Below are 13,982 nucleotides of genomic sequence, written 5' to 3' on the forward strand. Positions count from 1 at the left end.
GCCGGGGGTCCTGTTATGTCCATCTTAGAGACTACAGTATGCCACCGAAGTCCCTGCCCCTGAGGACCTTAGTGTCCAAAACTTCTAGCATGGAATACAGAGGTATCATAAGCCAAGAACTGAAATCTTGCCGGGAAGCCAGGGAAGGCTCCAGAAAGAATGTATCTGTTATTGGAGAATGAGGAATTTGCAGACAGATCGGGGAGCAGGTAGGTAGGGTGAAACAATGGAACAGTGTGTTTGAAGGCCAAAGTCAGCATTGCCTCTTTGGTAACCTGTCAGCAGCTGTGTGGTGTGGCTCCAAAGCTCAGGAGTAGCGCCTGGGAACTGCAGCATGGACAGGTCGCTAGGGGACTTGTCTAGAAGCTGCGCATGCACAGTATTGAAACTAACTTGCAGGGCGAGCATACACGGTTTGCCTCATATGAGTCATTAAGCAGTAGGCTATTTCTTTTTATGGGGTGAGGGGACAGCAGATGTAGATTGTGAGCCCCATGGACTCTGCCTAGCACAGCCTCCTGGAGGGTATGGGTTATACCTTGTATTTTGCCACCCCAGTACCTAGCATAGTGAGCGCCTGGTAAATACTAGTGGAATGAAAAACACAAATAACTATTTCTGGGACAAAAAAATATTCCAGAGTGACAGGAGAAATGTAGTTATTATTCTGAGTGAGCCTGGTCTCTTGTCTTTGTAGCCAAACCTCTCCTATAAGAGCAGGGTATGGACCATGATTCCCCGGGGGCATTCACTCATGATCAGAGCTCTCATGAAAACAGTCCAATAAAAGTGAGTAGAAGGCAATGTTAGAAGAAAAAGTGTTTTCTGGAACCAGCCTCCATGCCCTTTCAGGAGTCATTTATTTCCTACATGTCACCCGACCGTACTTCACAGAGAGTCTCAACATGATCTGGGACTGTGATCAGACTCTCTCTCCCTGGGCCACGCGGGGCGAGGGAGATTTATTCTCAGGAGACTGCGGGAAATCAAAGCCCCACAGCATTGCTCTGCACAGGCTGTTTCCATTTGGATCCCAGGACATGGGCACATATTGGGCACCAGCATTTTTCATGATGATGAGGCCCCGGCAGTGGGAGAAAAGCTAGGGGCAAGAGAGGAGCCCAGGAAAACCAAAGAGAAAGGTTGGCAAGGATGGGGCAGCCAGAGCAGGCAGAGCCAGGAGGAGAGGGGAAATGAAGCGTTTCTGACTCCTCGCACGGCATGGAGGCAGGTAATCTATAAATCTAATTTCAGCCTTACCACAGACCCTGGAGCATAGCAACATTAATTGATGTATCTGCTGCTTGATACAATCTAAAAGTAGGTCATCAGTTAAGTTCTGTAGGGTCCATCTTCTGGGAAGTAGAATAATTTTAGGATTTCCATTCAGAGAAGAAAGGGAAAGGATTAGTCCTCAATGTGTGCAGCTGTCTCCTCCCTCCAACTGGTCCTTTCATGCTGGACATGGCCCCTTTGGGCAGTGGCTGCAGCTTCTGCCCTGGGTCAGCATCCGAGAGAGATCTTGGGGATCCAATGAGCACAGTTCACTCAGTGCTCTTCTCCCTTTTAGGGACTTAGAGTCCCTCACATTCTGGAGGGATTGGAAATACCATTATTCTTTTAACACACATTCAGTAAGTTCATTATTTTCCATTTTTTCAAATGTCTGTGCCATGGATATTATGTAGCATGCAAATCTATAATTAAATATTTCCTTCTTGGCATTCAAATTCAGGCGCTTTAACCTGGAGGCGCTTCCATAAATTTAGGAACAATCCCTGAACCTCATCAATGTCCCATGCTTGAGTCAACAAGGTCGCCATGCTCTGTGAGGTTTTCGTGCCTACAGGTTGGCCTGGTGGTTGTCGCTGGTTCATTCACAGATGGTCATAACTGAAAGACTCATAGAAGTCACTGAGCAGTGACAAATGGAGACATTTCTCATCAGGGAAGCTCATTCAAGGGCTGAAACTAGACAACAGCAACCCAGATGTCAGGAAGAGAACACCAGATTGGAAGTCCTGAGACCGAAGTTCTGCTTTGGGCTCTGCCATGAGTCACCCTGTGGCCTTGAACAAATCTGTTAACTCAATTTCCCAATCTATAAACTAAAGGCATTGAGTTGGATGATCTTGAAAGGTCTCTTTCAGTTAAAAAAAAAAATCTATGATTCATTCTCTTCAAACAAATCAAATAAGGGTTTCATTTCCTGAAGTGGATTTGTCAATGGAAGTTGAAATACCTAAATCCTTCCTGTCTAATAAAAGGGCCAGCAAGTGGCTTCAGTGAATTTTCAGAAAAGCAATTTCAGCAGAAAGCACTTTATGAAGGGAAGAAAATTTAAATCACTTCACTGAGGCTGTATTTCTTCTATGTGCTGTGTTTTTGCCATGTGCTCAGCATGGCAGAACTTTTCCTGAAGTCACAAAGAAACCTCTTTTTTAATCTTCTTTATCTTTATTGCTGATGTTCATATTCCTGCAAGTTCTTCCTGGGGGGTTATACCAATGAAATGAATACTGAACAGTTGAACATGTCAGAAAATCTTACTACGCTTACATCTTTAAGTTTCATTAAGATTATGAACTCAACAGGCATGACCCAGTCTTATCATGATATGTGTTTACCCTGCAGACCCTAAAGAAAAATGCAGTGGGCTTCACAAAGTCAATATATGCCAATGGAAAAGGCACTGGACAGGAGTTAAAAGAGTCAGATGAGTGTAGCATAATGAGTGTAGTGTAGAAATGTCTCTTCTTTCTATTTCTATGGCCATGGCAGACATTAATCAATCATGGCCTCCCTCCCTGTGAAGCTTATACACAGTCTTCTTCTCCATCCAGCTTTTGAGACAGCCATTACCAATTGATTGGAGATGGAATGTCAGTAGAGATGTAATTGCTGTTCTGGCCTTAGAATCTTGTTATAAGCCAAAACCATACAGAGTGATTGAAGGCTGGTGACTTAAACTTTCTAGACTTAATTTATCTTCTCTATTAAAAAAATATACTATTGCCTGCCTTTCACAGAACCAGTTTTAAGGATTAGAACATATCTGTGAAGTATGACTTGCCATTCAAAAGTCAAGAAACGGAAGAAATCAATGTTTGTTGATTAATTGATCCAAACTTTAGATCCGCATCATTAATTTCTGATCATATGCTACTACAGTTGGGGGGAGGAGCTATTACAGATGTCAACCTGTTGAGTTCAGAATGCTCTGTGAACTATGTTCTCCAAAGGCAATGATCTTAGGATATCACCCCCACACAACCAGAACCCACACCACAGTTCTGGCTCCAGGTGTCCTTAGTCTCTCTCATCATGAATCCCAGGTACATAGAACTGATTTGTGAGACATTGATGGCCCTGCTGATAATACCAGCAATCATTGCTGCTGTCTTAGTATTCACTAGGCACTGAGCTAAGCCCTTTTACATGTGTCATCTCATTTAACCTCATAAAAACCCTATGAAGAATGGACACTGTGTTCTTATTTTACAGGTATGGAAATAACTGCTCTGGAGGTTAAATAACTTGACTAAGAGCATGCAGCCTGTGGGCAGCAGACCCTGGATCCAACCTGGGTGGCTACAAAGCCTGGACTTTTAGCTACTTATTGACCCTTGCTGGCCCCAGAAACTCTAAGAATGACTGATCTAAATTTTAAAACAAATCAAATAAAGCAGGCCAATGAAGACTTAAATGGCTTAACGTAGAAACATAGACATGTTACTGCACATGCTTTCAATATTACTCTCCTCAAAGTTGTTTACAGTCTCCACCAGGGCCAGCCTCAACATTTATATACAAGTTGGCTTCTTTAGGGAGACATTCGTTTTCAAAGGCATTGTTGTCTACACTCATGGAGAGGAAGTAACAACCCAAATTGAAAACATATGACCCTGTGACTTCAGGCTGAGTGAGAATACAGTTTCTAATATACAGAAGTTGCATGAGAGCTTTCTGGGAAGGTAGATCCCCCAGAGACCTACTTAGAGAAAGGGAACGGTACTAGCCTGGCTAACTTCCTGAGGAGGTGTTGACTGAAGTTCATTAGTAAGGAGAATTTGCATCCCTCACTGCACTTCCAGCTCTCATAGATGGGCACCATGTGCTGAGAAATAGTTTCCAAAAGGCAGCTCTGCACTTGCTTTTGGAGTTGGTTAGAAGAAAATATTATGGAGGATGCATTCTGGGGAGGTGATTAAGGTTTGAGTTAGAAACAGCCTGGAATTTGGGGGATGCCAATTTCAATGTGTTGCGGGGTCCTCCTCTGGCAGGGGTCTCAGGAAAGAGTAGAGAGAGTATCAGTTTGTTCCAATCCTTCAGTTGATCAGGGGGTATAACCCTGGTAAACACCATCTTTCATGAGGAATAGTCTTCAACAATTGATGATGGCTCTGTTAGACTTTCTGATTGTTTGGTGTTTAACTCTAATAAACATGGTAGTTTTATAAGGTCCTTTTTATTTTCCCATACTTATTTTTGCATAGAAAATGCTTTTGCAGGAGCCCATGCATGAATGATGTGCCCTACACATATTTAAGTGAGGTAATGCACGTGAGTGCCTTGTGTACCATCTCACATACAGAAAGTACCCAATAATGGAAGCTCCTCACACTGTTTATGCTTCCTGCATTTCACATGAGGACACTGAGGCAGATGGAGTGACTGCCTTGTCCAGGGCTTATGTTCAGGTAACTAGACTGGACCCTAGGTGTCTGCCTCTTCCCACCTCTCCTCCAGTCCAAGCATTTCAGTGCCTGGGCCATGCTGTACTTACGGAACTCAAGTCATAGCCCTTTGGGGAGCAGTTATGGCTGGACAAGATGGGAAAATGTGTTCTTAGCAATGTGGCCCAGGGTTCACTCATTTAACCAATGTGTGCAGAGTCAAGACACAGGGGCTTTGGGGAGGCAGGGGGATGGCATTCACTGAAGAGCCTGTCACTTAACCATTAAGAATGGCATCCACCCAAGAAACTGAGCCCACTGATGGTTGGGAAGAGGGCAGCACTGCAGATTGGCATGAAAAGAAGCAGCAACAGCTCCCATTCTCTAGTAGGGTCCACATGCCAGACAGGTGTGTACACTTCTGCACCACCTATCCCTAGGAGGTCAGTATGGTTATCCCAGTGTCAGCGCTGATCGTACCCAAGGAAGATGCCTTCACATTTAATTCTGGAAACAGGGATATATGTTTCAGTCATTCATTCAGCACAAATTTACTGAGCTTTTTCCACCTACATTAAAGCTCTTGGCACTAGGAATACAGTGGTGACCCCAAGAGGGAGGGTTCTTATGCTCAAATTGCTTAGAGTCAAGTAGCAGAGAGATATACATACACACACAAACTAAAAGTGTTATATGTGCCAAGAAGAAAAATAAGAGCATATGCCGAAAGATATAGTAAGAACGTGCTAAATATATTTGAGGAAGGTTACAGAGACATCCTCTCTGGGGAAACCTGAAAGGCAGGTAGGTGTTGATAGTGAGGAAAAAGCAGGGGGGAATGGTATATGTGAGGCCTCTAAGGCAGGAAGAGCCTGGCATGGAAAAAGACTGGAGGTCAGCAGTCACTGTGGCTTTAGCACAGACATGAGGGATACACTGGCATAAGGTGAGGCACTAGCTGATCCCATGGGGTCTCATGGGCCACGCTAAGGAGTTTGGAGCTTTACCTTAATGCAATGGGAGGCTATTAGAGAGCTTTAAGCCAGAGAGTGACATGCCCTGATTTATGTCTTACAAAGGTGGCTCTAGCTACGCTGTAGAGAATGGATGGGGGGGTGGGCAGTTGCACAGTGGCTGTTAGAGGTGATGGATGACAATGACTTGGTTAGAGTGGTGGCAGTGGAGATGGAGAGGAGTAGATAGGTTTGAGGTGTAATTTGGAGATGAAACTGACAGGCTTGGCAAGGAGAAGAGAACAGAGTGTTCAAGGAGAGGGATGAGGACAAAAGTGGGGAAGGAGAGGCAGTGAGCGGTCAGCCAGCACTGAGAGGCTGACAAGCAGCAGGGCGGTGGCACCTTGGCTTTTGTTTAACCACTGAAGCTCATCTTGATCCTGATGCCCCTTGTGTCTTATTACAGCAAAATGATGGACAGTTCACAGTGATCCAGCTGGTGGGGATGCTCAGGGGCATCGCTGCTGGCATGAAGTACCTGGCTGAGATGAACTACGTGCACCGGGACCTGGCTGCTAGGAACATTCTGGTCAACAGTAACCTGGTCTGCAAGGTGTCCGACTTTGGCCTTTCCCGCTACCTCCAGGATGACACCTCAGACCCCACCTACACTAGCTCCTTGGTAAGTCCTTCTTGGTATTCTCAGGTAAAAGCATGGCATGAATAAAAGGTGGCTACACATGTCTGAGGACCCATGGTAGGGCCATACTCTGAAGGACTGGGACCTGAACTCATCTCTCCACTGGGGAAGCCAGGCGTTGGGAGAACCATCCATCTGGGAGGAATGATAGCAGCTGGCTATCCAGGCAAGCATTTGAGCATAGGCTGTGAGGAAGGGTCGGTATCGACTCTGTAGCCATGGTGTTTCTTGGCCAATGGAAAGAGGGCATTTTGGAACAGATGATTTGGGGGAATCCAAACAGTTGGACAGTAGCGTCAGAGATGTCTGTCAGCAGGGAACAGGCTCCAATGGGAGTAGACTCTGGGTACCCTTCTCTTCTCCCTTCCCACTGCTTCCAGATAGCTGTAAGTACCATCTTCATGATCAGTACTCGTAAATGTTTTTCCTGCTCTGCCTCCCCCTCCACATCCCAGGCAGTTCTAATCATCTATGTCCACTGACTAGTTCACACACGTTATCTTAGAACTTCCGCAGGTCTAAATACAGCCCTTGATTTACTCTCCAGTTTCCCTTCCCCACTCTCTCCATCTCAGTAGCTGCACCACTCAACTAATGACTGAAACCTAGGACGCAGCCTTGGTTTTTTCTGTATGCCTCACCATGCATGCCCAATCCCTCAGCAACTCCGATAGGTTCTTATAAAATCTGTTCCTTCTTTTCACCTCTCGGCCCCCACCCTATCCCAAAGTACCATTCTCTTTCACCTAGCCTGGCACCGTAGCTTCCAACTAGTCTCCTCTTCTTATGTCCATTGTGGCATCCACAGTGACTGATCTTTCTATCTGCCTGTCTAGCTATGTTCTTTAAACGTGCAAAGTATTCATCATTATGAAAATGAAAACAATTCAGAGAAAGAAGAGGAAAAGGATAACTAAGAATCTACATTTCCCTGAAGCCGGGGTCAGTAACGAAAAGGCCAGGAAGTAAATATTTTAAGCTTTGCTGGCCGAGAGGCAAAATGAGGCTATTATGTAGAAAATTACTTAACCATTTAAAATGTAACCCTTTAAAAAGGTATAAACTCCATTCTTGGCTCATGGGCCACAGAGAGCCAGGTGACCAGCCAGGTTTGGCACTCGGGGCATAGTGTGTTAACCAACCCCTGTCCTGAAGCACCTATTTCAACAGTTCGATGCCTCTTTTCACAGTTTTCTCTTTGCTCAAAAATTTGAAAATGTTGATATTATAAAGGTGGAATCAGACTCTGCCTATTGTTCTGTGGCTTGTGTGCCTCTCGGGCATTCTTACTGCCAAGTTGCTGTTCTGAAAGTTGTAAACATTCACGCTCCACCAGGAGTGTTTGGTGCCGTTCTTCCAGCCTCTCCACCAGCACTGGAGGTGATCAGTCTTTAAAAATGTGCCGATCCAAAGATGAAAAATGATACCTCATTTTGTTTTCATTTGCATTTGCATTCGACTTAGAGATATTCACACAGCTACGGGGACTTCTGTTTCCTCTTCTGTTAATTATCTATACCTATCTATACCTATTCTTCTATCGGGTTATTTGCTGGTTTTATTAGAAATTTATAAGAAGTCCTTTTCTAGTAGGGATGGTAACCCTTTGTCTGCACATATCATACAATCAGCCCCTCCCCCCAATACGTTGTTTGTTTGATACTGTTTATGATACCCTTTGGCTTCCCAAGCTGGTCAATACTCATGTAGTCAAAAATACCTATTTTTTCCCCTCTATGTTTTTCTTGGATTTCCTGCTTTGTTTTAAAAGTTCTCTTCGCTCCAAGGTTATAAAATGCCTTTTTTAAGTTTCCTGTACTATTTTATTGGGGTGTTTTTGTTCTATATTTAAATATTTACTATTCCTGGAACTCATTTATTTTTCCTGAGATTGTATTTTGAAAAATTTCAAGTATGCAGAACACTTGATAGAATTTTACAGAGGACAGCCATGTACCCACCAGCCAGATTCATAATTACCAGTTGAGATAAGAACCACTGTGTTGTGTGAGAGTGTGAATAAAACTATAAATAACAAAATAGTCTCTCTGTATCTAGTGGCATTAAGGAAAGCTTCCAGAGGCAAAGGTGGTGCTCCCGCAGAGATTTGAAAAACACGTTACCTAAGTGAATGGGGCCAGTTAGATCACTAAGAGACATAAGCAGCATATACAAAGGACCCGTGGCAAGAAGGAAGATGGACTTTTAGAAGAGCTGAGAGAAAACTTTGTTACTTGGCATTTGGAGAAAGAGGGGGAAAGTGACCAAGGAGCTCAGCAGCAGTTACATCATGCAGGGCCTCCTGGATCCTTGTGATGAAATTTACAGCCTTAGAGCAATGGGAAGCCATTCAAAGGCTGTGTGTGTGTGTGTGTGTGTGTGTGTGTGTGTGTGTGTGTATGCGCGCACGCGCACACATGCATGCATACACACACAACCCAAAGGTGATGGATTTTCATTTTAGAAAAATAACTTTCTCTTGCCTTTCCCTTCCAAGCTCTTCTTCTCCCTTCTTTAAAAACAAAACAAAAATACTTTCTTGGCTTTCTTCCTTTTCTCTTTCACCAAAAAGAGATTTAGCAGGTCCAATCAAAGTAGAAATCTGAGCAAGGGAGGCAAGTATTAGCAGGGATTGAGAACTGTGTGTGAGGGTGCGGGCAGTTTAGCAAAATTGGAAAATTAGCTCTACACAGGGTCATTGATAAACATTTTGGAGATAATGTACAAATATGGAAAGCATGAAAGCTGGAATGAATTGTGTGGTGCTGAACTGGAATTGGAAGTATTGGTAAGAACTTGTGATTTTCAACATATAAAATAAAAGAGAAATAAATGTAGGATGTGACTGCCTCAAAGCAATGACACCTGGGTAGCGAAGAGTACACCTGCACTCGGGTCTTGGATTCTGTACACTATTTTACACTAAAAGCAACCAAGACTCATTAGAGAAATGGCCCCTTCTAGGGACTGGCAGAGAAAGTACAAGATAACCTGGCGCATCTTTTTGTTCCAGAGAGTAAGAAAGTACTCAAATAATGATGGGGACTTACCAAAAGAACAATACCCAGCTTGAAGGGCCTCTCAATGTCCAAATATGGGATAATTTGAGTCTCAAAATAGATAATGATACTAGCAATTTATAACCCATTGAGTACGATAGGAGCTGTGGAGTCCATACTGATATGAATATACATGAATAAATAAATGAAAAGAAGAGGAAGCTTTTCCCAATACTGAAAAGAATGATATTATTAGAAAATCACTAGTTGGTGACCATCAGATTCAGAAATACCAATGCATACTAAAACTTAGGGTAAAAGTTGAGAGGCAAATAGGATTTTACATAGCCTCAAAGTATTTTCCCAAAAAGTATGTATTACAAAGGGAGAAAGTAACTTTACAGAGAAGTTTGGCAGCACCATCTGAGTTAACTAATTGAAGTTCACCCCAGCAATAACAAGACAGCAGACATTGAGTGGCACTTGATAGGATGCAATGAAAAGAAAATATAACATAACATACTCTGTTCAAAATGTTATAACCTAGGTCTCATCATGAAGAAATATCAGGTTAACTAAAATTGAGGTATATTCTATTAAACACCTGGCCTATGGCCTTTAAAAATTCCAAGGTCATGAAGTTCAAGGAGACTGAGCATCTATTGCATATTGAAGGGTATTAGAGAGGTATGATAACGCATAACCAACCAGGTATTAAAAGCATTTCTGGGATAACTGTTGAGAGTTGGAATGGGGTATCTGGGTGAAGAGTGTAGACATTCTTTGTCGCATTCTTGCAACTTTTCTAGAGATTTAAAATTGTCACTATATATATATATATATATATATATATATATATATATATATATATATATATATTTCTTAAATGTAAACATTTATCCTGGCTGCATTGTGGATGATGGGTGGGAAAGGCAACAGTAGAAGCAATAAGAGGTCAGGCATTGGGGGAAAAATGAAGCTCAGAGGGATCGGGGAGTAACATGAAAATGAGTTGATAGTAAATGATGCTTAGAGGTGAAGGCGACAGAGGTCCAAGGATCATATCCTGTTTCTGACCTGTGCCTCTACGTGGATAAGGGTGCCTTAGATCTGGAAACTGCTTGGAGGAATAGAAGGGTTGGGAGTAGATTGTAGCTTTAGTTTTGAACAGTGTTTCTCAAATTTCGGTGAGTCTCAGACTTGCCTGGAAAGCTAATAAGGAGCACATAGACTCATTGAAGTAGAGTAGGGTCTGGGCCCTTGCATTGTTACTACAATTTCCCAGGCAATTTTGATACCTACAAATTTTTTAAAGACACTTGTTTAGAGCATTTTGATTTTTTTTTAAAATCCTCACCATTGATCTTTAGAGATGTTAGAGAGAGAGTGGAAGAGAGGGAGTAGAGGGAGGGAGGGAGGGGGAGAGAGAGAGAGAGACAGAGACAGAGACAGAGACAGAGACATTGACTGGTTACCTCCAGCACCCACCCTGACCAGGGCCTGGGATCGAACCTGGCAATCGAGCTGTGTCCTTGACCAGAAATGGAACCCGAGACCCTTTGGTCTGCAAGGTGATGCTCTATCCACTGAGCAAAACAGCTAATGTGAGAGCCTTTTAATTTTTATGTGCTGGTAGGATTCCCTTTTCCTTGCTCTCTTGTTTTCAGGGATTCTTCCCCAACTCTTCAGCAGCCCCGGTTATCCTGTACTTCTTCCCTTGGTCCCTCCAGCCAGAAAGAAGATGGGTGTGTTTTTTTAATTAGAGTTTTAGTCATGGGGCAGACTTAGTGAAATGATTCCTTTGGGAACAACTGCAAAAGGTAAAATTCATCCCTTGCTATTCAGTTTCTGGAATCCTCGGGTAGTTTATTCTTTATTTTCTTTCCTCTTCTTTTCTTTTCTTTTTCCTCTTCTTTTGTATTTTGTTATTTGCTGGCGAATTTGCTTGTTAGAAGCACACTCCTACAGCCCAAAGTGGAACCTTTAGATTATTATCCTCAATCAACAGTCATAAAACAGTCCTTAAGTCTCCTCCACAGCATGCAGTATTTTTTATCATCATCTTCTATTACTTCTTGGGGTTTTTTTTTAATATATTTTTTATTGGTTTCAGAGAAGAAGGGAGAGTGAGAGGGAGAGAGAGATAGAAACATCAGTGATGAGAGAGAATCATTGATTTGCTGCCTTTTGCACACCCACACTGGGGCTCAATCCCACAACCTAGGCATATGCCCTGACCTGGAATAGAACCGTGACCTGCTGGTTCATAGGTTGATGCTCAACCACTGAGCCACACTGACCGGGCATATCTTATTTTACTTAATAAGTGAAGACATCATCCACACCTATTTAAGTTTCCTAGTCTTTCCTAGTAGGCCTCGGACTTCATCTCTCATTCTGTTTTCATTCTCTGCCATCCTTTTGCCGACATCTCTTTTCTCTGTTTTAAATTGCGATTTCTAGCTCCAGGAGCATTTTCTTCCCACCAGGCTCCTGGAACAATGAACAGAAAAAAATTCCTTCCTTTGTGCTTTCTTGTGATTGGAATAAACCCACTAGGCGAGGGAGGCGGTCTGAACTGCTCCTAATATTCCCATTCTTTTAAGAGGACAGATAAGTGAGCTGGGCTGGGCTCTAACATCTGTACAGTTTACACAATCTTCCTTTTGGCAGGTATATTTCTGCATACCGTTATGGGTGTTCAAGTTAGCCTTCTCGTGTGTCTTAGTTTACTCAGGCAGCTATAACAAAACAACACAGACTGGGCAGCTTAAACAACAGACATTTACTTCTCACAATTATGGAGACTGGAAAGTCCAAGATCCAGATGCTGGCAGATTTAGTTTCTGATGAGAACCTTCTGGCTGGCTTGCAGATGGCCGCTTTCTCCCTGCGTCCTCACGTGGCAGAGAGAGGAAGAGAGCTCAGGTCTGTCTTCCTCTTCCTAAAAGGACACAACTCCATGATGGGGATTTCACCCTCATGACCTCATCTAAACCTAATTATGTACAAAAGGTCCCATGTCCAAATACCATTACAGCGGGGGTTAGGGACTCAGCATAGACATTTTGGGAAGACAGCTGCATTCAGTCCATGACACCATGCTGGAACCACCACAGACCAGTTCTCCACGTTGGACACCATGGGTCACATCTGCTTTTCGCTGGTCCTGTCTCCTGTTATCAAAAGGAAAAAACAGGCATGTACATGCCAGGAAAGGCCCCACATCTTTGATTAACCTCTACAATTGGGGCTCACATACACATTCACAAACTTGGAATTCACCCTTTACCCGGTCACATTGGTGGACAGAGCCCCAACTGGATCCCATAAATCTCCGATGGCAGCTTTCTGCGGGTTCAGTCCAAGCTCCGCTCCAGCATGGTTTGCCTTCTCTCCTGAGCAGTAGGAAGAGGCCCCATCCAGTCCCTCTGTGAGAGAAATCTTCCCTCCTTAGTATTCCGCCAGGTTCCTTCCACTACAGTAGTGCCAACTTCGCTGTCCTTCAGAACCACAGGCTGTCTGAGAAGTCTCCAGCCTCGCTCCATGCCTTCCCCCAGCCCTGCCCCTGCAGGCCTCCCTGTTTCATCAGGAACTTCACTCCATCTTCAAGGCGCCTCTGATCTCCCTCAGCCCCTGCCCCTCTGCTCCTCTCCCTGCTCCTTCCTCTCCTCACCTGCACCCGGCTCCTCCCCTCCTGTGTTTCTGCAGCTTCTGAAGCTCACTTCCTTCCAGCCCCCAGTTCCTCCTGCTTTTCGCTTTCTGTCTCATGATGTCTGCTGACATTGTCTGCCCTGCTCTGCCCACCCCCCTAAACCTCAAACAGCGCTGTTTCTTGGGCATCTGCCCCTCCTGTGGGAGGCAAAAACCATCTCGGGCGATTTGCCGGCTGTGCCCTTGTCCTTCCTTGATCATGGTCCCTTCCCCAGCTCTTCCTCACATACTGCGCTTCCTGTTGCAGCAGGGACAGCTCAGCTGTTCCACTTCCTCTAGAACCTGCCCCATCTGAGACAGACTCATTTCCTGCAATGCTCCCTGGGGCTCTGAGCACAAAGGGTCCATCCTCCCTGTGGGACAAGGGACAGCCTCTCCCCAAGGGCGATCTCTGAGAGCACCTGGCCCCATGGTTCACCCAGAACCTGTTGGGGGAACTCAGGCCTGTCCCACATGTGCTCCACAGAGGCCCTGTCCCCCTGTGATGAAGTTTGGTCATCCCAGGTCACCATGGAGGCAGGACCCTTGTTCCATCCTCCCTCATTATTCCCATGAATTGTCTCAGCTGTAGCCTCCATCCTCAGTGTGTTCCCAGGAGAGAGCATCCAGTGTAGCCAAGATCATTCATGCTGACGTCTCTCAGGCCCTTTCTTTCACACAAAAATTTTTGACCTTTTATTCCATGATATTATGCCGCCCATTTGAGCTCTGTCTTCATCCCGGTGGGCTAGGAAGGAGGCGAAAAGACCTCTCTAGAACCTTTCACACTCTGGTGTGGCAAGGTGGTTCTTTGAACAGGGCAGGAAGAATGCGGGACTTGGACTCAAACTATGCTCTATAAACTTGGCCTCCAGTCTCCTCACCCATAAAATGGGACTTGTGAGAAGGTGTAAACCCCGTGTGATAAAGTGGGAACAGCCCCAGTGTAAGTCCTGCCCTG

General features: G+C 44.4%; 1 protein-coding gene across 2 annotated transcripts in view; it reads left to right on the forward strand.

The window, feature by feature from the left end:
• EPHB1 (EPH receptor B1) overlaps window positions 1-13,982 on the forward strand; it is a gene marked incomplete at its 3' end in the record, with an annotated part of 414,865 nt that overhangs the window by 364,117 nt on the left and 36,766 nt on the right. For both annotated transcript variants that reach the window (XM_079794807.1, XM_079794808.1), the window contains one exon: window positions 6,096-6,311. In XM_079794807.1, coding sequence (XP_079650933.1) covers window positions 6,096-6,311 — 216 coding nt within the window. The remainder of the gene's footprint in view (window positions 1-6,095; window positions 6,312-13,982) is intronic.

Source organism: Cnephaeus nilssonii (genome assembly GCF_951640355.1).
Source record: "Cnephaeus nilssonii genome assembly, chromosome: 17".
NCBI classification, from domain to species: Eukaryota; Metazoa; Chordata; class Mammalia; order Chiroptera; family Vespertilionidae; genus Cnephaeus; species Cnephaeus nilssonii.